General features: G+C 40.3%; 1 protein-coding gene across 9 annotated transcripts in view; it reads left to right on the plus strand.

The window, feature by feature from the left end:
* Positions 1-24146, plus strand: part of sema6bb (sema domain, transmembrane domain (TM), and cytoplasmic domain, (semaphorin) 6Bb) — a 617098-nt gene that overhangs the window by 289629 nt on the left and 303323 nt on the right. For all 9 annotated transcript variants that reach the window (XM_059991587.1, XM_059991586.1, XM_059991588.1 and 6 more), the window contains one exon: positions 16918-17052. In XM_059991587.1, the coding sequence (XP_059847570.1) occupies positions 16918-17052 (135 nt within the window). The remainder of the gene's footprint in view (positions 1-16917; positions 17053-24146) is intronic.

Raw genomic sequence — 24146 nt, forward strand, 5'->3', positions numbered from 1 at the left:
GATAGAGGTATTCAAAATTATGAGGGGTATAGATAGGATCAATACAAGTATGCTTTTTCCACTGAGGTTGGATGAGACTAGAACAAGAGGTCATGGGTTGAAAGTGAAAGGTGAAATGCTTAAAGGGGAATATGAGGAGGAACTTCTTCACTTGAGGGTGATAGTGTGGAATGAGCTGCCAGTGCAAATGGTGGATGTGTGTTTGATTTCAACATTTAAGAGAAATTTGGATAGGTAAATGGATGGGAGTGGTATGGGGGGCTATAGTCTGGCACAGGTCAATTGAAGTAGGCAGAATGATTGTTTGGCATGGACTCAGTAGACCAAAGGGTCTGTTTCTGTGCTGTAGTGTTCTATGACTCTATGGTTTGGTGCTACACACCAGGATTAATGGGCACAGGTTGGCGACTCACTGCAGTGCACAGGCATGCTCTCAGAAGCTGTCCAAACTTAGCACCTTCAGAATGGCAAATTCATCCACTTTCGTGTGTTTTACCGGATTGCCTCTCAGATGAGCAAGATGTTCACCTCTAAGCAAGTTCAAGAACTTCAGTCAATCATTGTTACTGATATTAAAGTGTTCTTCACAGTAATTTTCACCTTTCCTTCACTGAAGGTTTCCTCTTTGTTCAAGTCATCATAGCTAAACTTAGCAACAAAACTGAAGCTGTGCCAGATTAATGGATGCTATCCCAATACTACCACATCGATCATAGGCATCTATCGAAGTTCGGTTAATTATATTTCCATACTCCTTTGGAAGTTGATTCCTAAGTACAGGTGCCAAGAAAATTTAGAAATGAATGCAGTAACATGTAATTTACTATACTTATGCAATTAGATGTGAATTCACCAACTCCCCCCCCCCCCTCCACCACTGTGATCCCTTATAACTGAGGCTATGTGCAATATTAATGGTTCCATGCAAGCCTGCCTTGCCCAGATTCTTGCTACCTATGGAGCTGAAACCAGTTGCAATTAGGGTGCAACGCATCTGCCATACCACCACATCCTATCTGTTAGGTTTCATGTAAAAGTAAATTCCCAAGTCCCTTCAGAAATCCAGGATTGCAGACACAGAACTATCTGTCTGATTAATGCCCAGTGTGTGAGCCTGTATAACTTGTACACCTGCAACATTGTCATGACAGCAAGATGACCAGTGTTAATGAAGATATTATGATGGGGCAAGTGATTTGTTATTAATTAGATTTGTTTACATGCCAGTATACTCATTACATCCGACACCTTCTGTACATAATCACAAAACATTAGCAAGAAATCACATTAGTCACCTTAATTGTAGAAATTTGCAATATTTGTCCCAGGGTGTTACAACTCATCAAATTACTTGACCTAAATATCAAGGATCCTGACAGAGGCTGCCTGGCATACGTGTTTTCTGTTTGCTGATTACAGCAAAAGACAAAGAGTTATTTCCATTAATCTTTCAAATAGGTACATAGGACATCAGGCAAGCTGGATGAAGTCTGCAAATAGGAAGGCAGAGTCTGAGGAAGCCAAAGTGTGACTGCCAGCTCACTGTGCATGCAGTCAAACTGGAACAGGAGTGAGACCATCCAACCAGGGTGATGCTAGACTACAAACCTGTTGGGTTAGGTAGCCTCTGTCTTTTTAAATATCATTGGACATGGAAAAGAGAAAAATTAGGATGGAGTTTTCAATATCTTCAGTCCCCATTTTTGAGGCCCACATTTGAAGCCTGTCCATATAGTCTGGGCACAGTACATTACTTTGCCTTATGAACCCCAGGAAAGTTGAGAATTGTCAGGAGAAGACGCGAGAATAGGAATATCATTAAAAGCAGCAAATTGTTTTACTCGGTTTGGAATTTTTTCACAATGTGAGGGAAAGATTAAATGCTCTTGAGATTCAAAGGAATGAAGTTTGATGAAAAAGACAGAAACTGAATTTGGAAATTTATATTTTTCTCTCAAATCATGACATGCAAAAATTCCTCAGGGATTTAATTTCACATTTTCTTATTTTAAAGAAAATATCCAAGTAATAAAGTAACCTTTAAAGCCTCATTCTAATGAATATTTATTTGGCAAGCAAAATGTTATCTAAATATGAGGCTGTGCATCCAATAAGCAACAGATGAAGTAGGACAGTATTGTATAAAAGTAACAACCTTGACAAAACTGAAGATATTAGAAAGTAATTCCAAGCAAAAATAACTATTAGAAGGTTTGTTTGTAGAAGCAAGAATGGCAAAGGACTCAAAATACTGGGGACAGTTCCAAATCCATCAGAACCCAGAACATCCATTGATTGTAGTCTGCCCATTCAATTCAGATAGTTGGTACATCTAATATCAATCTTGCATAAAAACATGGGACAGGAGAAGTACATGAGTTCATCCATTCCTTCTGTAAAGTCTTACCCACTTATTAATGTCTTTCCACCATTCCAAAACAATCTTTCCTAACAAGAGCTTTACCCACTCATTAACCTCTTTCTGTTGCCCATGAATCTCACCTGTTGTGGCCTCTACATGTCTATTAATCTCCTTCCACTGGCTATGGAATTTGTATCCCATCACAGCTATATCCACCCACCTAATCTTCTCCCAAACCATATCTAAAATAGGGAGAAACTTTTTATTTTATAAGATACTTTTTGCGAGGTGGCACTTCTCCAATGTGCTGGAAAAACTCAGCGGGTAGGGCAGCACCTGTGTAGAGGGAAGCTGAGTTGAGGCCCATGAACATTTGCCAGAAACTGTAGAACATTTCTGGATGGCTTACGACCAAATATTAACGGTTTCATGTAAGCCTGCCTTGTTCCGATTCTTGCTACCTATGGAGCTGAAACCAGGTGCAATTAGGGTGCAACACATAATCAGCCATACCACCACATCCTATCTGTCAAGTTTCATGTAGAAGTGAATTCCCAAGTTCCTTCAGAAAACCAGGATCGCAGACACAGTACAATCTGCCTGTTTAAAGCCCAGTGTGTGAGCCTATATAACTTGTACACCTGCACCATTGTCATGACAGCAAGTGATGGCCATTCCTCCCACAGCCAAACAGTTCATTAACAAAGTTTCAAAGTAGGTTTAATATCAAAGTATGTATGCAGCATGCAACCCTGAGATTCATCTTCCCACAGACAGCCGTGAAACAAAGAAACACCTTGGAACCTGTTGAAAGAAAACATCAAACACCCAACATGCAAAAAATAAGAACAAATAGTGCAAACAGCACAAAATGAGTGAAAGCTCAGAATATAAATCATCAAACCACATCACTGAAGTGCATTTAAATTATAACTACCTTTAGATGTAAAATTGTAACTACCTTTAGATGTAGGTAGATGTTTAACTACCTTTAGCACAGTAAACGTCTCAAACAAGGCAGACGATAGAACACCTTGGTGAGCAGTTGGTGGGGTCTGTGCAACTCTCCACTAGGTCTTTCTGTTCCTCATTGCCCCTAGAACTATTGAGCTACAGATGGACCCTGGTGTACAAATCCATGGATCGCAAAAGGGGCTTCACTGGTAGATAAGATGATTAAGAAGGCATATGGAGACTTGCCTCCATTAGCCATGGCACAGAATGTGCAATACAGGGAAATCACTGTATTACTGCATAAAACATTGCTTGGGCTACAGCAGGTTGCATTCTTTGCTGTGTGAATCTGTGACTCCGCTTAAGAGTGAAAGGAGAGAAAAATATTTTTAACAAAAGGTACATCTACTAGAATTTGCAACAGTCCAGCGCCTCTGAATCTGCATTTGAGCAAACAGACTTTCACAGCCCCAAATCCTCACATGAATAAACTTTAACAACTGTATCCTCAGGTCCAATGGGTTTAAAGATTGACTTTGTGGAATAAAGCCGGTGCCATTGTCATTTTTCCTGAGCGTATCAGCAGCCTTGAGAAGGATATAATGTTGTTCTCTCACCACTCTTCACCTGGATGATAAATTGCCCGTTGCTCCTATTGAAATCTGGCTGATCCATTTATCCCAGAATCCTGCAACTGACTGAGATTTATTATGCTCATGACATAGGCAACCCATAAATCCCTGGAGTCAAAAATAATAATCTACTTGAGTGAATTATCACTTAATGTTTCTCTGCTCAGTGCACATTTCTGGAATGTTTTTAATTCTGACCTAAAAACTCACTGGCACATAATAAATTGGACATCACCCCTATTACAGTGCATTAACACCATTCTTTCAGCGCTTTTCTGCACGGGGACCTTCCAAGTTCTGTCTGTGCCTGTGTGACTCATGCGTCTCAAGGGAAGAGCCGCCAGTAAAACTCCATCAACCACACGCTGGGCTTCCTCATGTTGCCCGTCCGTGTCCTGACCCTTGTCACACACGAACAGGCATTCAGAGATTCACTCCTCTCCCCAGGCAGTTCATTATTGCCCGCTTTAGCATAGATCTGCATTGTGCTCAATTTGAGATGGCCATTGGCAGCGAAGCGATGGAACCAAGAAACCTAGGTAACAGACTTGCAATATTTATGCTGCTTTTGTGTCTGCAGAACAACCCAAAGCACTTTCAAGTTGGTGAAGTATGTTTGAAATGCAAGTAGCTATTTGAATTAGGAAATACACAGCAAACAGCAATGATGACCATTTAACCTGTTCAGTCGTGGGTGGATGCAGAACAAGGCATCAGGGAGAAAGCTCCTGATCATTTTTTAAATGGTAAAATGAATCGTTTGATGTCTATGCTACCAATTTGACATTTTATCTATAATGTGTAAAGTTCCTAGTGATACAAAAACAGTGCAGCATTAAAGAGAGAATAAACCAGAAAGGAGCTACCACTGTTTTGGATTTTGAAATCTAATAGAGTGTCGAAGCAAAGAAAGATTGAGCGATTTAAGGAGTTCAATAACTTCAAGGTTTAAGGAACAATATGAACCTTATTCTCAACTCAGCCTTTCTACCAAGGTTTTCAGAACATTGTGAAACAGCTTTCACTGCAAATTGTCTTCTTAAGTTGCAGAATAGATTTCAGGCCACTGGCAGGCACACACAACATTACGTGCACACAATTACTTTCCAGTCATGAATGTGGTCAGAGGTCATCCCGGTGTCAAGGAAAGAATTGAGCCTTTTGTGCAGAAGAAAAACAAAGCAAATTTCAATCCTGTATAACAGATCAGATCAGAACAAAATGGAAGGGCACAGCTTCCAGCTGGCACTTATATTGTCTGCTGCAGGTGCCATGCCATCAGTAGCTCATAGCCAAACCATTCTTTGCTGGCAGGTATACTTACTCCACTTTTGTTTGATTATAACAGTGAACTGGGAATGCCTTTGACAGCACAGAGTTTAAACAAACAACACATCATGGAATGAAGACAGCTCATCGGGGAAAGAACTGTCACACTGCAAGCCCTGTATCTGGAACTTAATTCATGTTAATTAGTTGAATGTGGCTCATATGGAAGCAATTTACCGTATACCACTTAATTTTAGATTGAGGAGACCAGGTTGATTTTAAGGAGTATTCAGCTCATGATCAACACACTTTAGTTACTACAGAGATATGCTACTTAGATGTGGGGAAGTCACTTACTTTGTCCTAACTATGTGGCTCAATGAATCTCAGCAAGGAAATTTAACACTCTTACACATTCAGTAATATTCTTATATTTCCCACAGTGATCATCCATCATGTAGTATATGCCAGTGACTGTCAGAATGCAAGCTGTTCAAGGTCATTTTATTGACACTAATTTATGGATCCTTCACATCACATTGTACAAGTGGCTATGGGTACTATCAATTTCCTAGTATCTGTGCATGGCAATTATTTCCATTTGAGTCTGACCACTGACCAATGAGGCTCCCAAGCTCATCCTGCCCTCAGAGACTTGCATATATGTGTGGATGCCTCTACTCTATCTCCCATAGAAGTTATTGTCTGTTGAAATTATGGCAGAAAATTGGGAAAACCTTGGCAGATATTTTACCTCATATATTTTCCAGCAAGAATCACCTTCAGGAGAATGTGTTTTGACCATCTCACCGAAGGCACTGAGGCAAGATTTAGCATAATATAGGCTGGATGCTGTAACTCTATGCTTTACAAAAGTAAGATTCTTATCCTGATGCAGGGGCTTGATCTAAAAATTCGACAATCCCTTTCCCTGCACAGATATTGCTCGACTTGTTGAGTTCCTCCAACAGCTTGTTTTTTTTTCTGCTCCAAATTCCAACAATTTCAGTCCCTTGAGTCTATAAAAAAATTTATTTCATTTTTGCTTTTTGCCTTTGTATCCTGTTTGTCGTTTTTGATGTCTATTCCAGCTATTTAAAGTTTATTGACCTTGAAATTCAATTGCATTATATTTTTTTTCAACAGTGTGTGATTGATTTTTTTTTACTTCAAGTAAGTCAAGATAGCAAATGTTTCCAGACTCCCTCACATCATTCTAGAAATTTAACCAGGTTCTCCTGGAGTGATTGACCCTTGTGCTTGATGTGATTTCATGTGCTCAGAATGTAGCCATTCACAGCGAAACAGTCCTGTGGAGGACCAGATAGATACAGTACTTGCAGTATAATAAGACCATTGTTGGAGACAACAGGCATTAGAAGCCCTCTTTGGAAAATCCCTTTCTTTAATTGTCCATCATGCCTTACTCCCTTCACTCCATTCCCAATGAAGCTCCACCTTCAATCTAACCATTTCATTTCAACAAAAGTAAGCTCAGACATTGGAACTCCGACTGTTAGATCCCCTAAGGTCACAATCCCTCTTATAAACAGTTGTAACCCACATCCCTCATTCCCCAACTGTCTAGTTGGCGAGTGCCTTAACGATTGCTTCAATGGAGACCTTGTGGAAATCCTAATTTCCACTTAATATGGGTACCACTAGAAATTGTGGATCACATTATTTTGTCAGCTGTTGTTTTGTAAATGTGGAAGTAAAAATGATTTATGGTTAATACACTTACTGCCTGTACGCCACTGGCATTTAAGGTCCTCCATCTCTGTCAGTATAGAAGGATTCTTCATTGCTATTTCTGCAACAAATGTTTTTTGACTTCTCAGGGTTGTTAGTCCTGAGCTGAACACCCCCCCCCCCCACCCCCCAAACCTGGAGGACTGGTGGACAACTGTTAGACTTGCCTCTACCCTATCACCTGTTTGGCATGGGTGACCCTACCAAGAGCCAAAGCGCAAGGCCATGGCCCCAGCCAACATAGCTCTCCAGGTCATTGAGAGACACAAGCCTCCAAACCCTACAACAAGGTTGTGGTCCTCTTGGAGGATGGATGATACAAAGCAGACATTATTAAGTCACATACATTCTCCAGCACAGATTCTTTCTGAATAACATCAATAAGGAGAAGTAGAAGCTTCAATTCAATTATGTGTTGCAAGACTTGGTCTTAATCTTCCATAGTCAAGAATTTATGACATTCATTTCCTTTAGAGAGCAGAAGGCAGACTATTGCTAAAATGGTGACAGATTAAGAAATCCTGATGCTGAAAGGGACGGAGTTGTTGTTGTACTTTGCCAACAAGCCAGCAAGCCAGCAGCTATGAAGGCAAATGTATATGACAAAATGTCTTCTATCATGAGAGGATTTATCTGCAATTATACAGCATCTCAGTGATACTACTAGGTTATAGTGTGCGGTCTCCTTAATCAAAAGAGGTTACTCTTGACATAGAATGGGACAGTAGACCAGTTCCTGGGACAGTGAGTTTGCCATATGAGGAGAGATTGTGTAGACTGAAACTGGGTTCTCCTGAGTTTAGAAGAAGAATAAGTGATCTCTTTGAAGCCTGCCATATTCAAGTAGGGCTTGCCAGGATGGATGCAGTGAAGATGTTTCCCCAAGCTGAGGACTCTACAACCTTAAGAATAAGGACATTTCTCCAGCCATGTATCCTGGAGGAGCATGAAGGCTCAGTCACTATGTTCGTTCAAAATAGAAGTGGTTAGATTTCAGGTTATAAAGACACTTAAGGGATATGGTCTCTTCAGGAAAATAGTGCTAATCCATGGTCTTACTGAATAGTAGAGCAGACTCAAGGTCCAAGATGATCTGTTCTTTCTCTTTAATTCTTATGCTCTCCAGTTTTTATTCACTGTAGAACATCCAGTTCTCTTTCTGTAAGCTTGTCTCCCCAGTGTATGCAAGAGCTTATCACTGCTACACTGTGTGATATCTAATAATTATGGTGTCATTTCCTTGATTGCATTACATTAAGACTGAACCTTCTTAATTAAAAAATAATAATAAATTACTTAGAAGTTTTAACTTTGATTTTCCAATTAATTCTGCCCTGGTTAATGAGTAGCTTGGAAGCCAAGTTCAGGTCCATCAGTCTGTATGTAAGAGTTAAAACACATTAACATAAAGACTTACTGTTCCAGGTTTTGGTCATTGTGTTCGGTGCAAGCTGTTTCTGAGGTAGAAAAAGACATTACAATACTGTCAACCATGAGGGTTAGCAGGAGCAGAGAAGGCCAGGAAGGAATCTTCAACTACTGGAAATCTGTTTTTCTTTTTTGCCTGATGAAATAACAGTCAGCATTTGAAAATTAAGGTTGGAAGGAAAATCAAGTGGGGACTTTTCCATTAATGGCTAAAGCTCACCCTTGTGTGGTGACTATAAATGGGCTAGCAGTCAGCTTACCTGGAATGGAAATAAAGTGCTGAACAATATAAATTGGGGCTCTCTGCTGTCTGTAGGCTTTCCAGTGCAATAGTCAGGCGCAGACAGACAAAGGTTCCTGCATACTCTGTTGTAGGCCATGTTCTGACATCATGCGAAACCCTTCAATTGTATTATAGTCTTGTTAAATCTTTCAGTTTCCTAGCAATAATATACAGCTTAAAAGGAAGGAATACATTTTTGTATAAATGCACTTTTGATGCATTATCCTGTTCATTGTTTGTTAAGGCAAAATGCAAAGGCAAAATATAGAATATACAAACATGCAAATTTATGTCAAAAAAATCTGAGAAATTAAGTTTATGCAATTTAGGAAGAACCTAATGCTACAGCCTTACTCCTGAAATATTTATTGCTTTCAATAAAGCTTATGAAGCATAAAGCTTCTTAAGGCTTCCTTCCATCCAGTTACCATTAGATACGAGAATCAGTTTTGTGTAGTATGTTTTCCAACAGTGATTCAGCATCACATCTGCACCTCATTCAGTCCCCAGCGTTCTCCTGTGGCATTTGGTATTGAATATCAGCAGCTTGTTCGCCAGCTCGTTCACCAGCTCTGATGTACCGCAAATGGTTAGGCTAATTTTTTTTATGTGTAGTAGATTGTGGCAGAAAACCCACACAACTTGCATGTGGTGACGCTTCAGTCAGAGAAAACCAGGCCTAACTGCGTTGCATTAATCCAATTAAATCCTTCATGTTTCTGAAAGAACGAAGTGTTACCAACCGAGCTGGGAAGATGAAAATGTCAGTCAAACAGACTCCATTCATTAATTTATTATTAGGGTTTCGTTTATTTTCTCCATTTATCAAATAGATAATTGCCAAATGTTAAAATTCCTCTTCTTCTATTGTGTGATGTATAATAGTTAGAATTCCTTATTCTAGTTCTGAGACTTTGTGTAGAGTGATAGAGGAAGCCTTCAGTAGTTTCTAATTATGCTAATTCACTGCTGTATTCTGACACACTGTCATAAATTATTAACAGCAGCACGGTACAGCTCGCGTGCATTGGTGATGTTGCATCTTCTTTGTGGACGGAGCAAATTGAATCACCAGGATTGCTCTTGGTTAGAACTTTGTACCTTTAATTCATGTCAGAGGCATCGCAATTTCAATCCACCTTAAATTATTGAGAGAAACAATTTGACTTGACTTTGGCTGAGACCATTTCCAGCAGATTAGGAGACAGAGCTAGATTTACTGCCATTCCTGTTTAAAGTTAGTTAGCCATCTCATTGCTAAATTATATATGTTATAAAGTTGTACTTTCCCCTCCAAAACATGATTGTTTTGATCAGCTGTATAAGATGGTGTATTAATATGAAAGCTAAGGCTTCCACTGCCTTCGCGGTCAGACAATGTAGGGAGCTGTATTTTTTTTAAAGTTATATTTTATTCATCATGGTATGCCACCTAGTACACAGTGCAAACCTAAAACCCTACTTGAGATGCACTACATATATTAATGACAGGAAAGGCTTAGACAAGACAGTTCTACTCACCACTGGGACATTATGTGTCCTTCAGGAGTGCCTCTGTTCCCTGTTTGTGTTGCTGACTGTGACGAGGTTAGTGCTATACATCTGTTAAAAATTGGAACAGTTTGTATTTTATGTTGTTTTCTTGTATATTGGTCTAGCTTCTGCTTAGCAGGAGGCATTTAGTGCCTTTAACTAATTGTTACCGGCAACCTGAAAGGGCTTCTCTGCTAGTTGTGTCTGTTGCTACCTCTCACAGAGTGCTCTGGCACTTCAAAATGAACAGCAGGGAAACCCGGGAGATGCTGCAGTACCAGTGCTCAGGTCCTCCCAGCTGAGCCTTCACTTAAATAGAAAAACACGGGAGCTGAGGAGTTGTGGGGTTCCAGGCCGGTATCAGTGGCGGCAGTAGGCAAGTTGACTAGGGGAAGGAGCACAGCATAGTCATGGCTCTGTAACAACGGTACAGTCCATTCAGATTCAGTAAACACACCAAAAGTCCAGAAAACAGCCATCAGCTGTCCATCACAGTATGGACCACAGCATTGCACAAGAACAGCCAGCTGAGGCTTTGCTTGCCTATCTGGTTTTGTTCTCTCATGTTTATGCAGAAAGTAAATTATTTTTCTTTGTATTTCTTTAAGAGTGCAGCATGCAGCAAAAACAATTCTTGTGTTTGTTATTAATTGGTCAAAAAAACTGACATTCTTCACATTACAATGTGGTTTTGTTTCTACCTCTTGTCATCAGTTTTCCCTTGCCGTGCCTCCCAATTTATTTCCATTTATTCATTTCAGCTTTCCTCTATTTCTCTGCACTATTTGTTTTAATATGTGTTACCTCTCCAAGCCGGATTCTTTTTTTGTTCATCAATCATTCGGAGGCCTGGTCTCACTGATGTACTTCTGGGCTGTCCAAAAGTACTGCTTGGTCACTCCAAGGCCAGTACATTTGTTCCCTCACGACCTAGAGGTCAAAGCTCCTTCAGTTCTTTCAAAAAGTAAGCACAAAGTTTCCTTGGCTTGCTGGCCAACAGCACTTCCTTCGTATAAATAAGAAAATGTTTTGGTCAATTTGTTACATATCTTATTTGCTGTTTCTGCAATCTTACTGTTCACAAAATGGCCACTGTGCAAACCACATAAATGTAGTAGTGGCAAAGTGCTTTAAGCTATTTCTTTCATTATTGTTTGAAGACATTTTATTGTCAGTTGAGTAGTTGAAAATTGGTGTTAAAATGTCTTAAGTAAGTGTTGGAAACATTCAGTACATCAGACTGCATCTGCAGAAAGGGAAACAAATTTATTTTTCCAGTTCTGAGATCCTACAGACTATTGTAAGCTCAGACATTATTAGTTCTGTTTCTCTTTCCACAGATACTGTCTAACCTACTGATTGTTTCCAGTAATATCTGTTTCTATTTCAGATTTCCAGCATCTGTAGTTTTTCGGGTATTCATTTGAACTGGCTTATCTTCCGTTGTAACAGGAAACATCATCCGACTTTCACAAATTGCACTCTGGGCAATGGAAAGCTAAAAGAACAGTAGATGCTGGAAATCTGAAATAAAATATAAAGTGCTGGAAATACTCAGCAGACCAGGCAGTTTATGTGGAAAGGAAACAGAGTTAACACTTCTCTTAGTTATGCCTCCCTATCAGAGCAGCAGTAACCAGAAAAGGCTTTGCTGTTAACCCTTTTCCATGTGTGCCCTAAAATAATTTTCTTCTGCATAAAATGGATAACCTGTCGGTAGAGATGCAAGCTCTTTTACAGACCCAGGAGAAGAGTAGATTGGCCAAGTAAATCCATTAGCTGTGGACTAAAGGTTACTATTACATTGATACATCTGTTGGTGACATTTGAGCAGCTCCATTACTGTAATATTAGTGTTTGCTTCAGCTCCATCACGTGTTAAGCTTAAAATGCCCTGTGGAGTAAATTGGTGTTTCTATCTGCTGAAGGTTTAAGTTAGCTAAAGGAAATGTGGGCCAAAGTGTTGGAGGTGAGTTTCTCTAAATGTACAGAACTAACTGCATCACAGTAACGTGTTTTCCAGTTAGCCTCAGAGTTGCAAGAATGAAAGAAAATATTCAGCCACGATTTTGATTTCTTCTCAGTAGTAGTTGATGGGGCTTATTCTGGCCAAAGGTCTGTTGCTCGTGGTGTTATCAGGGAGCTGCTCTCGGACCGCTGCTGTTTGTGTTATATATAAATAACCTCGCTGAAAACATGGATGGGCGGGGTAAAAACTATGCAGATGACACAAAGATTAGTGGTTTTGTGGAAAGAGTAGTAGGCTTGCAAAAGATACTGTGGGATATAGATCACCCAAATGTGAATTGTTGAACTTTGCAGAATCAAAAGACCAAGACCCTTAACAGTGTTGATGTGCAGAAGGATCTTGTGGTCCAAGTCCATAGCTCCTTGAAAATGATTTGCTAGTTTAATAGGGAGATAAGGAAGACATATGACATGCTTGCCTTTCTTTGTTGAGTTTAAGAGTCAGGAAGTTGAGTTGCAATTTTATTAAACTCTAGTTAGGTCACATTTAGAGTATTTCATTCAATTATTTTCAGCCCATTATAGAAAGAGTGCAGAGGCTTTGGAGAGGATGCAGAAGAGGTTTACCAGGATGTTGCCTGAATCAGAGGACATGTGCTACAAGAAGAGGTTGTGCAAACTTATTTTCTGGGGGAAGACCCAGTGGAGGTTTACAAGATGGGCTAAGACAGCAAATATCCCAAGTTTGAAATGTTTAATATGACAGGGCACATATTTAAGGTGAGATGGGGTAGGTTCAAAGGAGATGTGTGTGCTAAGTTTTTTTTTACACAGGAAGTGGTGGATGCTAGAATGCACAACCTACCGTAGATATGGAGGCAAATACGATCGAGGCATTTAAGAGTATTTTAGATAGGCACATGAATGTTCAAGAAGTGGAAAGATATGGAAATTGTGCAGACAGAAGAGATTAATTTAGTTGAGTCTTTTGATTGCTAATCTAATTTCAATCTGGTATTCTGATACAATTAATTCTGGTATGTTGCACATACTGGCTGTAAAGTGATTCTGATTCTGATTGGTTGGCACAATATTGTGGGCCATGGGCCTGTTCCTGTGCTGTATTATTCTATGTTCTAGCCAAGGAGCACCTTTTTTTAACACTAGGTGAAGGGAGGAACGTGACTTTGCTCCTTCTCAGCAACCTAACCCCCCCGACCCCCCACCCCACATCCCCCTAACCAAGCAGTGCAGTGGGTTGATACCACACTGTTCCAAAGCTGGTTATCAGCAGTTTACCAAAAAAAAAATGAGAACTTTGGAAGCAAAAAGAAACAGGCGTTGAAAGGATAACAAGATCAGCTCAACTCGCATAAAGATCCCTTTGATGTCTCATTTCTTCTAAAGTGCAAGAGCTTTCAATTCTGGGTGAAGATCGGGTGCAAAAATATTTGCAACAGGAAAATCATTGATGTTTTAGTGCTTTGGTTGGAAGTCTCTTAGGGGTTTGTTGAATATTAATAAACCTCTCAGGAAAAAAGTTGAGAGCAACAGTGAATTTATTTTGCTGTGTGGATTTTATATAGCTGTCGTTAAATTTGAATGCAAATCCTGAGTGATTCAACACACGTTTCCCCATGTTATTCCTGTCGAAATTCTTCCTCTGATCTCCTAAGTGCATTGGCCCATGCTGAGATATAGTTTCACGAATGCTAGCCACCCTCTGTTAACTTGCCAATGTTGTCATTTGTCATGTGCCGGCAGACTGATCGGAGCCTTCGCTCCTGAATCCAATCATCCCCCAGCCAATGAGCCATTTTCAAGCAAGGATTACTGGCACTGAATCTCTGGCTGTTTTAGCCATCTCACCAGCTCAGAGCACTGTGGCCTTTTTGTACTACACACAGAGAATTGCAGGATTCCATCATTCATCAGGTTTGAAGCTATCCCGAATGCTAATCTCCTCATCTTCTACAAAGGAAAAGCCTTCACATTTTGTTCTGGTAGACTAGTTTCTTTTGAACAGCTGACTTATACCCCACTGTTTGAATGCAGCAGGAATATTAGGCTTGATCTAAGGAACTCAAACTCTCTGCTTTTTCCAGTTTATTTCTCTCGCTTTCCCTGCACCTCTTCAGTTTTCTTCACCAGGAACATAGAATCAGCTAGCCTTTACAGCACCAGGCTGATCTTCCTGCCTGGTGTGAGTTGTTTTTATTGAACTTATTAGTATGTTAGGAGAGAACACCAGGTAACAATCAAAATAAGTGCTGAACAGCCACTGACCCATATTGTGGCAAGAATCTGATGTTGCCAAGACCAAATGTTGCCAAGCTAAGTTTTGATTAACTTTGCACCTGCTGTAATTTTTTTACTGCTTCTGAAATGAGGCTCATTACCAAGTGCACCTAGGGACGATATAATGTTCAGGAGTCCGAAAATACTTAGGAAGTGAAAAAGCAAAACTCTTAGCACTCAGACAATGGGTTTTTGACTGAAATGTTAGCTCTGTTTTCTTTCCACAGATACTGCCTGACCTGCTGAGTGTTTCCAGCAAAATTAGTTTTTATTTCAGACTTCCAACTCTGCATTATTTTTGGTATTAGGTCTAACTGTTGTCCGTTCATTACACCTGCCCTGCCCATGACATTAAGACACAATTGCTCAAGGCAGACTCTTGTGTTGAAATTCGTTTAGTAAAGGAACATTTCAAGGGATGAATGATTTTCCCTCCCTTGGGATTAGCTCTCTTCTTTAAAGATGTTCGGCAGTTTGGATTATCTGTTACTTCTTACGGTTGAAGTTTTCAAAGCCCAATCAGTTCTTTGCTACTCCGCAGATTAAAAACTCACAGTGCAAAGGGTTTCTGAGGGGTTGTTGTATTAAATGATTGTTCTGATTGCTCAGCCTAGCCCCAAATTGTAAATGTTTGGAATGTTGTACTCTCCCCTGGACAGAGTTTAGCACACCACAGATACCAGCATCCCCTCAATGATCTATGTCTTTTCATTTCACCACCTCAGTAAAGCAGCCAGAGTAATCAAAGACAACCCCCCCCCCCCCAACCCCCAGCCATCCCAGACACTCCCTCCTATCAGGGAGAAAATACCTGGTTTAGAGACAGCTTCTATTATGCCTCGCGTCTATTGAATGATCCCCTTGTACAAAAAAATGAACTCTTAATCTCAACCTACTCAGTTATGATCTTGCCCTTGATTGTTTATCTGCACTGCACTTTCTCTGTAGCTCTTACACGTTACTCTGTGCTGTTACTGTTTTACCTTGTTCTCCTGCAATGAAGTCAGCGATGATATAAGGAGTATGCAAGACAAACTTTTCAATGTGCTTTGCTACGTGTCACAATAATAAGCAGATCAGTACCAACACTTTGAGCTCCCCAGTGACTGCTCAGGTGGAGTGAACACTTTCAGAAGATAAAATGCTTTACTTTTGACCGTCGGTGTGGCTGGGTGTCCAGCCACTTGCCTGCTCTGACACGTAATGCAGATAGTAATACTGATAGTTCAGCTGCTGATTTTATCACTCCGGCACTTAATCACATTGTGCAGGAGAAAGGCAAGCCTTTGCTTAGATGGCAGCAGTTGTGACATTCGGTTGAACTGAGGTGGGGAGGAGAAGATTATCAACTGGGATTATTTTCTTTAGCACAATGCGGTGATCTTTACTTGCATGTAAAAATCATCTGGTCAAATAGTCACCCAATTTCATTTTTAATTTGCACTGGGAATCCTCATCCTTATTTGTCCTTGAAAAGAGGATGAGTTTGTTTTTTTTAAACATCGATGTAATACAGGTTCTCCCATGGTGGTATTCATTGGGGAGTTACTGGATATTGGCTCTCGATTCACACACTTGGTACTGTGAAGATCTAGGTGTCTGAGTAGCTGCACTGAACTCATTTATGGGCAGAAGTGAGAAAGCTGAAGGTTAATTTAAAAAAAGATCTGGACTAGGGTGCCAGGTCTCTGGTAATAATGGAAGCTTACACCATGGAAATCAGGCTGTCATTGTGAACCTAATATTACTGCCTGAGGGTTTAACCCTGACAGGCTGCACAGTATTCACATAAGAAGGCCCGTGTGCGCATGCTAGCAACTGTGCAGCTAGTTCCCGGTCCTGCGTGGGCATAGTTAGACAGATTGCACTCTTGTTCCTCCATTTCTACTGTATTGTCTCCTGGAGACAGGCACAGTGAGGGGCACATGGCACTACCAGCAAATGTATCCCTAATGTTCGTTCTTGTTTAAAATTTTATTTGATTAATTTTTCCAAATATTTTTTAGTAATTTTGTCAAGTGCAAGAAAAATGGGTGAAATTATCAATACTATCAGCCGACCCTTGCAATCAGAGGCTGCTTATCTTTATCCCTTTAGAAGATATCAAAATTGTATTTATATTGAAATGCAAGGGCGTACTTGTATTGACCACTTAAAAGAATCTCAGATCAAGGACTTTTGCAGGCTCTTTAAACTCTGTTGTCCATTCAGTATTCTATTTGATCATAGAACAGTTCATTAACTTATCACCTTCGATCATCGGCATGGCCTCCAGCACATTTGCTCTCTCTTGTCTTGGTCTCAGCTCAGTGTTAATACCTTTTACTAAAAGCTTCTTTGCTAGAGTGTCTCTGCTGCTGCCTTACTAAATAGATTGCCCTGGTCACTAACTCAGAGCCCTTGTGCTAACCCTGTGACTTCTGTGTCCATTCCTGCAGGCGTCTCTGAAGAAGACTATTTTTCCTGTTTCACCATGAAGTCATTGACCTTCCTAATCCTCTCAGTATTGACTGGTCTGTCTGAAGCCACGTTCCCTGATGACAGTGGTCCCCTCAGCACCGGGTCAGTGGACTGTAAGTATACAGGGGCACATTCATAGTAACTTTCAGAGATGATAAAATATATTAGTAAGGATTAATCCATCATCAAGTCCACTGAGCAATGCATAGCGTGCTGCAGATAACTGCAGTGCTGGAATCTGAGATAGTGTGTGAATATGGTTTGTATTTTTGACACAGTTTCCAAAGTGCTGACATATGCTGAGGAAGAGCATTAAAGGCGATGGCTGAACTATTCTTAAGCATCTTCCTGAACTGTTCACCTCTTCCATCAAAGTGGTGGAGAAACCAGAGTAGTGTCAGTTCTCATCCAAAATCTCCACACCCTTTCCCGAAAAGAGTCATTCAGTCACAATGGGTGCAGGTCCCAGCTGATAAATTTTGTACCTTCAGTTGAGGCTCTGTTTGTCTGAAGGAGATGAGAGGAAAAAGTACAGAAGATCTCATAGAAAATGTGCCTCATGAATTAGGAAATACTACAAGGGCTTTAAGTGCAACTTGAAATGTGAATGCACCAATCCATTCAACTTAAAATCTCAAAGCAGAAACAAAATGTCCACAATCCCTAAAGAAAGAACCTGCCACTCCAGAAATGGCCCTCGGGAAGAGCAATTAATCATTCATAACAGAAGAGACAGACAGCCACACCTTCCTTTCCTCTGTCTTGGTTGATGGGTTAAATTCTTAAGGAGACCAGGGGGTGACTACTTGACCTTATCTCATTGTCCACTCTGGGTTTTCAGTGCCCTGGGTGGGCCACCCTGCACGAATTTGGAAAAACGACCCCTTGAATTCATACACTGGAATCTTTTCATCACTGACAGAGCTTCTCTTTCATCCACTGAAATTTATATTTGCATTATGTACTATGGGAAGGTGCTCACTCAACAACAACAAGTCCTGGTCTCTGGAGAGGAGCAGTGAAGTGAAGCTTTGTTTTTGTGGTAGCGGTGGCGCATATATCACTGTTAAATTTAGGGCCTTAGAAATCTGATGGAATTTTGTCAGCTAACGCAAATATATTACAAACATAAGCAATAAAGTTACAATAGACTGCATGGGGAATGATAAAAATGATGCAGGAACTACTTAAATGCACGCAAGTTCTGGGTAAATTTAACGGGTGGGAATAATTCTGAGGCCCACAATAGGCAGTATGGTTTCTCTTGACCTCCCTGTCCCCTGTTGACCTGTGCCAGAAAGGCTGTTGGGAATAGACTGGTGTTACAAAGAAATATAACATAGAAAGTGTTCTTAAAAGAAAAATCACATGGTGGTCCAGGATGGAACTGGCATATAGTTGTTGTACATAATGGAAAGAATTGTAATTGGTCAATAGATTGTAATATTGTGAGTTACATTTGATGCAATTAATTCCTTGAAACTGTTGTATCAGAATCACAGTCAAACACTAGCCATCAGTTCTTATTTAATGTTCTTTTTACCTAGCTGAAAAGGCACTACATGTGATTGTTATAATCTGCAGTTTAAGTTCACACAATATAGAAAAGCATCACACCTCAACTTGGAATGACATTTTCGTGCTGCACTGCTCTTTCTGTATAGCTGTTACACTTTATTCTTCATGCTCTTATTGTTATACCTTATTCTAGCTCAATGCACTGTGTAATGATTTGATCTTTGTGAACAGTTTACAAGACAAGCTTTTCACTGCATCTCAGTGCATGCGGCAGTAATAAACCGATTCCAGTTCCAATTCCCAGACAGCTCACAGTATCCCAGTATCCTATCCCTTCGAAGTTTTAGTGCATTTTACAACCCAGCAGGATTATCAAATAATTGTGTGATCATGGCCAAATGATGGGACTACAACAAGAGCTCATGGGTTAAGGATGAAAAGTGAAAAGTTTAAGGGAACATGAGGGAAAATTTCTTCACTCAGGGGGTTGCGAGAGTATGGAAGGAGCTGCCAATGCAACTGGTGCAAACGAGCCCGATTTCAATGTTTAAGAGAAGTTTTGGTGGGTACATGGATGGTAGTAGTATGGAGAGTTATGGTCCGGATGCAGGTCGGTGGGAGTAGGCGGTTAAAGTGGTTCAGTGCAGACTAAATGGGCCACAGGACCTGTTTCTATGCTGTACCTTTCTATGACTCAATGGTACTAGCAGGCAGAGAATCAGGATAGTTAATTTCTGAGCCACCACAGGAAACTGATAATAATCAAGTGTGCTCCTGTAATTTTTAAAATCAGAATCAGGTTTATTATCACTGGCATGTGTCATGAAATGTGTTAACTTAGCAATGCAATACATAACATAGAAGAAAATAATAATAATAATCTTCTCATTGTATCTTCTACTGAAGGAGCTATCTTGGATAGGGTACATTGTCCCTTGCATACAAACTGTTTGCTTGACTCACTTCTTTTATGACCTCCAAGCGTAATGGCATCCACCAACCAGGAATGCGAGAAGACCACCACTTACATGTTCCTTTCCAAGTCGCACACTGCCCCTCGATAAGTACTCGAGCTACCAAATCAATAGCAACGGAGAGATGCTTTCACCACAGAGCACAATGGTTCAGCACCACATTATCAAGGGTGTCTAAAGTTGGATAATAAACGTTGGCCTTGCCAATGATACCGACGTCCATAATGTATCAGAAAAATGGTGACTGTCATAAGGAGTTTGCGTGCTCTCCCCGTGACCACATGGTTTTCCTCCAGGTACTCTGGTTTCCTCCCACAGTGAAACCCTGTACCATTAGCAGGTTAATTAGTCATTGTAAATTGTCCTGTGATTAAGCTAGGGCTAAATAAGTGGCTACTGGGTGGCATGGCTCGTTGGGTCAGAAGGACCTTTTCTTCTCCCAAGCCATCAGACTTCTCAATGCCCAGAGTCTAGACTGACATCAACATCATCTATTATTATATTGAAATTTATCCTCTACTGTGCCTATTGTCATGTTTATTAATTAATTATTGTACTGCCCTGAACTGTTTCGTGCACTTCATGTAGGTCTGTAGTCTGGTGTAGTTTTTGTGTTGTTTTGAGTAGTCTAGTGGAGCCTTGAGTTGTCTCACAGCGTCTAGTGTAGTTTTGTGTTGTTTCATGTAGCGCCAGGGTCCTGGAGGAACATTGTTTTGTTTTTACTGTGTACTGTACCAGCAGTTTATGGTTGAAATGACAATAAAAAGCGACTTGACTTGAAATACAAACTAAAGTAAACAGTGAAGGCAGCCATTATTAGAGAGAGAGAGTGAGAGTTTGACTTAGTGGCTAAAGAACAGGCCTGCCAAACTTAACAGCAGGATAGCATTTAAATTATTTTTATTTATTTCCTGGTTGGCAGCTAGCAAGCATGAGAAGCTGACAGGGAAGTTGCATAGCCAGAGACTGGAGTGGAGGAAGGGAAAGTGGGAGAAGGAGAGGTCGTGGGGTTAGGGGACAGAGTTCAAAGGTCAGATGCTAGGAGTAGTGGAGAGTTGGTGTTGTAGTTTCAGAACCTCTCATCTCCCTGCCTACAGCTCTTAATCCAAAAGCCTGCTTAAAATACCAGGCATGCAGTCTCATTAACTTAATTAAACTTATGTCTAATTTCCAAAGCACGTTGCTTGTACAACAGTCTGTTCTAGCTATAGAACTGGGCGTCCCTTTTTCACCAACATCCAGACATTCTAGCCTTCACCCCCTCCCCCACCCAACTCTCCAATACTTCTACCCTTTGAGTTGAAACTGTCCCTGAGGTACCTGCAGTAACTCTCATTATAATGTGCTCAATAATGTTCTTCTCAGACAGCCACATACAGCTCTAGATGTGAATTGTAAGCATGCAGCCTAGTTTTTTTCCTCTCTCCGCCACAGCTCAAGGCCCACTGAGGCCAATTAGTAACACCACGAGCCAGGATTAACTAACTCAGCACGGGCCTGCACCAGACCCTACCTTCTACGTAAACACGTGCTCAGGAAAATCTTATATTAACTTGCTCCAGGCTTCATTCACTGTTTTTCTTTGCTGATTTCTGCTTAATTTTAATATCATTCATCTATGTTATCTTAGACTGACCCTCATCTCTTTCAATCACTGTCCTCATCTCTGTAACCTCACACCTTACCACTTTCTCGATCTTTGTCACCTCGGGCTGTATTCTCCAGCTTAGTGTCTCTGACAACACTTCTTCCAGCAACCTTGGTCATCAGCTCTGACATCCACGTCCTGAAGCTCTCGGGTCTCTCTATCTCTCACTCCTCCCGTAACCACTCTTTAAAACCTCCACCAAGACCTTGGCAAATGTCCTCATCCTCTCTGCAATCCTAATTTTGATCAAATTATTGCTTCGTACAATTCCTGCTAATTGTTTAGTGATGTTTTATTACATTGGAGGAACTTTGTGAATGGATATAGTTGTGTGATTTGGCGGCATAAACCAACGTTTTATTCCCTGAACCTTTGAAGGGAACTGTGATATAAATAAATAACTACCTACAATTTCAAGAGTGCCCAGCAGGGGCCATTGACCTTTCTGTGATTGAACTTTCAGGTAAATATTTTATATCTACCCTGTAGATGGCCTTTGACATGCTTCCAATGATTTAACTGGACAGTGGAATGGCTCAGCTGGTGAAAGCACTGTGTGGTGTCAGGTTTGATTCATGGCCTGATCTCGGCCGGGGCTCCAGCTGCGATGTTGCAAATGGTCTCGGTACCCATGTGAAGAAAGCAGCAAGATATTATCCAGATCCCTGAGTCCTGATTGCTGTACGCTTACTGGTCAGAATCAGAATCAGATTTAATATCACCGGCATATGTTGTGAAATCTGTTAATTTTAAGGCAGCAGTACAATGAAATACATGATAAATAAATAGAGAGAAAAAACTGAATTACAATAAGTGTATGTATATATATATGTCTATTAAATAGTTAAGTTAAAATAAGTAGTGCAAAAAAAGCAAATAAAAAAGTGGTGAGGTTGTGTTTATGGGTTCAGTGTCCATTTAGAAATCAGATGGTGGAGGGGAAGAAGCTGTTTCTGAATCTCTGAGTGTGTGCCTTCAGGTTTCTGTACCTCCTTCCTGACAGTAACAATGAGAAGAGGGAATATCCTGGATGGTGAGGGTCCTTAATGATGCCACCTTGCTAAGGCACCGCTTCGTGAAGTTTTCATGGCTAGTACTCATGATGGAGCTGACTAAATTTACAAGTTTCTGCAACTTACTTCGATCTTGTGCCCGCCACCGATACCAGACGGGGATGTATCCAGTCAGAACACTGCCCATGGTTACTGTTGCTGAAAGGATTACCAGATGAAGATCAGGCCTGGTTTTGATGGAAAATATACTTCTTTGTATGCATCTAGTTCAGTCCTGATTTGGTAACCCTCTACCCAGATAATTCCCCACTTACCCACACAAAGCAGTATTCCGTGCCAGAATTAAGGTTGCTGCGTGGTCATGATATTCTGAAGAGGACTGAGTGAGTGAACTTGCCCTCATATAATGTAGAATGAAAGGAAAAAAATCCCTGCTGCCAATATCATAAACAATACTTAGATAATGGTATAAACAATGTGAATGATATCCTCAAATAAAACAAGTCAAATATTTGTATGAGTGCACACAAGCTTCCTTATTTATTATTGTGAGTTTTACCAGCAGGTCAAATATATTTTCAGTGAATTGCCCCATTGTGCTTTGTGACACCTTTGGCAGCAAATCAGGATGATATTTCATGCATAAGAGCCCTTACAATTCTGTTTAACTTGAGCAAAGTTTGACTGTATTGTAATGAATACAAATGATCCTCATCAGCCATTTCTGCTGCTGTAATTGAGTGCAGCATGGGCCAATTGGAATGTGAACCCATACACAATTCCTAATAACACTTCGGGATTGTAATCATTGGAAATTATTCAGAATAGCGCTGTCCTGTCGGTCAGTTAACTTGTGAATTCACCCAATAAACACACAGGTGTGAAGTTTTCATCAGTTGTCTGAGCATATTTAGCTTTGGGTTATGCAAACATTTTTGCTATTGCAATAAAATAGAACTCTTTTGAAGCTGAGGCTGATTCTGACTCAGTGTTCAGAACACTTATTGAGCTGGTCATGTGGCAGCAATGCACTAAATTAGCTTGCTAAACAGATATGCAGATCTAATGAGATAACTGGACGAACTGCAAATAGTGTTGAGTTAACAACCCCTTGCTATATGCAAAACTGCCCAGAACAAGGCATTCCTATGAGACTCTGAATAGTTTTTTTAGTGTTGATAAGATTGTTGAGAACTTGCTTATACCTTCAGTGTTCTCTGATGTACTGGTTCATTCTGTGATCTGGTTCTTCAGCACAACTGTTTTTTTGAACACCGAATAATTAACCTTTTATATAGAGGTAGGAGTGATGTTGCATAGATTTTACCGAAGGTTCACGAGGATTAGGGAGGATGCAAGAGGTTTTCCAGGTTGTTGCCTGGATTAGAAGGCATGAGCTCCAGAGATGTGTTGGACAAACTTAATGTTTATTAAGCTTAATATTGAGTATTGGAGGCTGAGATTCAGGTTTGTTATCACTGGCACGTGTCATGAAATTTGTTAACTTAGCAGCAGCAGTTCAACGCAATACATAATATCGACAAAGAAGAAAAAAATAATAAATAAATCAATTACAGTATATGTATAGTGAATAAATCAAAATTTGCACAAAAACCAGAAATAATATATATTTAAAAAGTGAGGTAGTGTTCACGAGTTCAATGTCCATTTAGGAATCGAATGGCAGAGGAGAAGAAGCTGTTTCTGAATCGCTGAGTGTGTGCCTTCAGGCTTCTGTACAGTCGGCCCTCTTTATCCGCGGATTCAACCAACCGCAGATCGGGAAAATTGGAAGTTCTCTCTCCAGCAATCGTTCTAGCATGTACAGACATTTTTTCTTGTCATTATTCCCTAAACAATACAGTATAACAACTATCTACATAGCATTTACATTGTATTAGGTATTATAAATAATCTAGAGATGATTTAAAAGTACAGGCAGTCCCCAGTTTATGAACGAGTCCGTCTTTAAGTTGGATTTGAAGTCGGAACAGGTACATCTGATATTATTTAGCGTTAGTTAGTCAAATATTTGTCTTAATATATAGTATATA

This window comes from Hypanus sabinus, chromosome 16 (assembly GCF_030144855.1).
Source record: "Hypanus sabinus isolate sHypSab1 chromosome 16, sHypSab1.hap1, whole genome shotgun sequence".
In the NCBI taxonomy this organism is placed as follows: domain Eukaryota; kingdom Metazoa; phylum Chordata; class Chondrichthyes; order Myliobatiformes; family Dasyatidae; genus Hypanus; species Hypanus sabinus.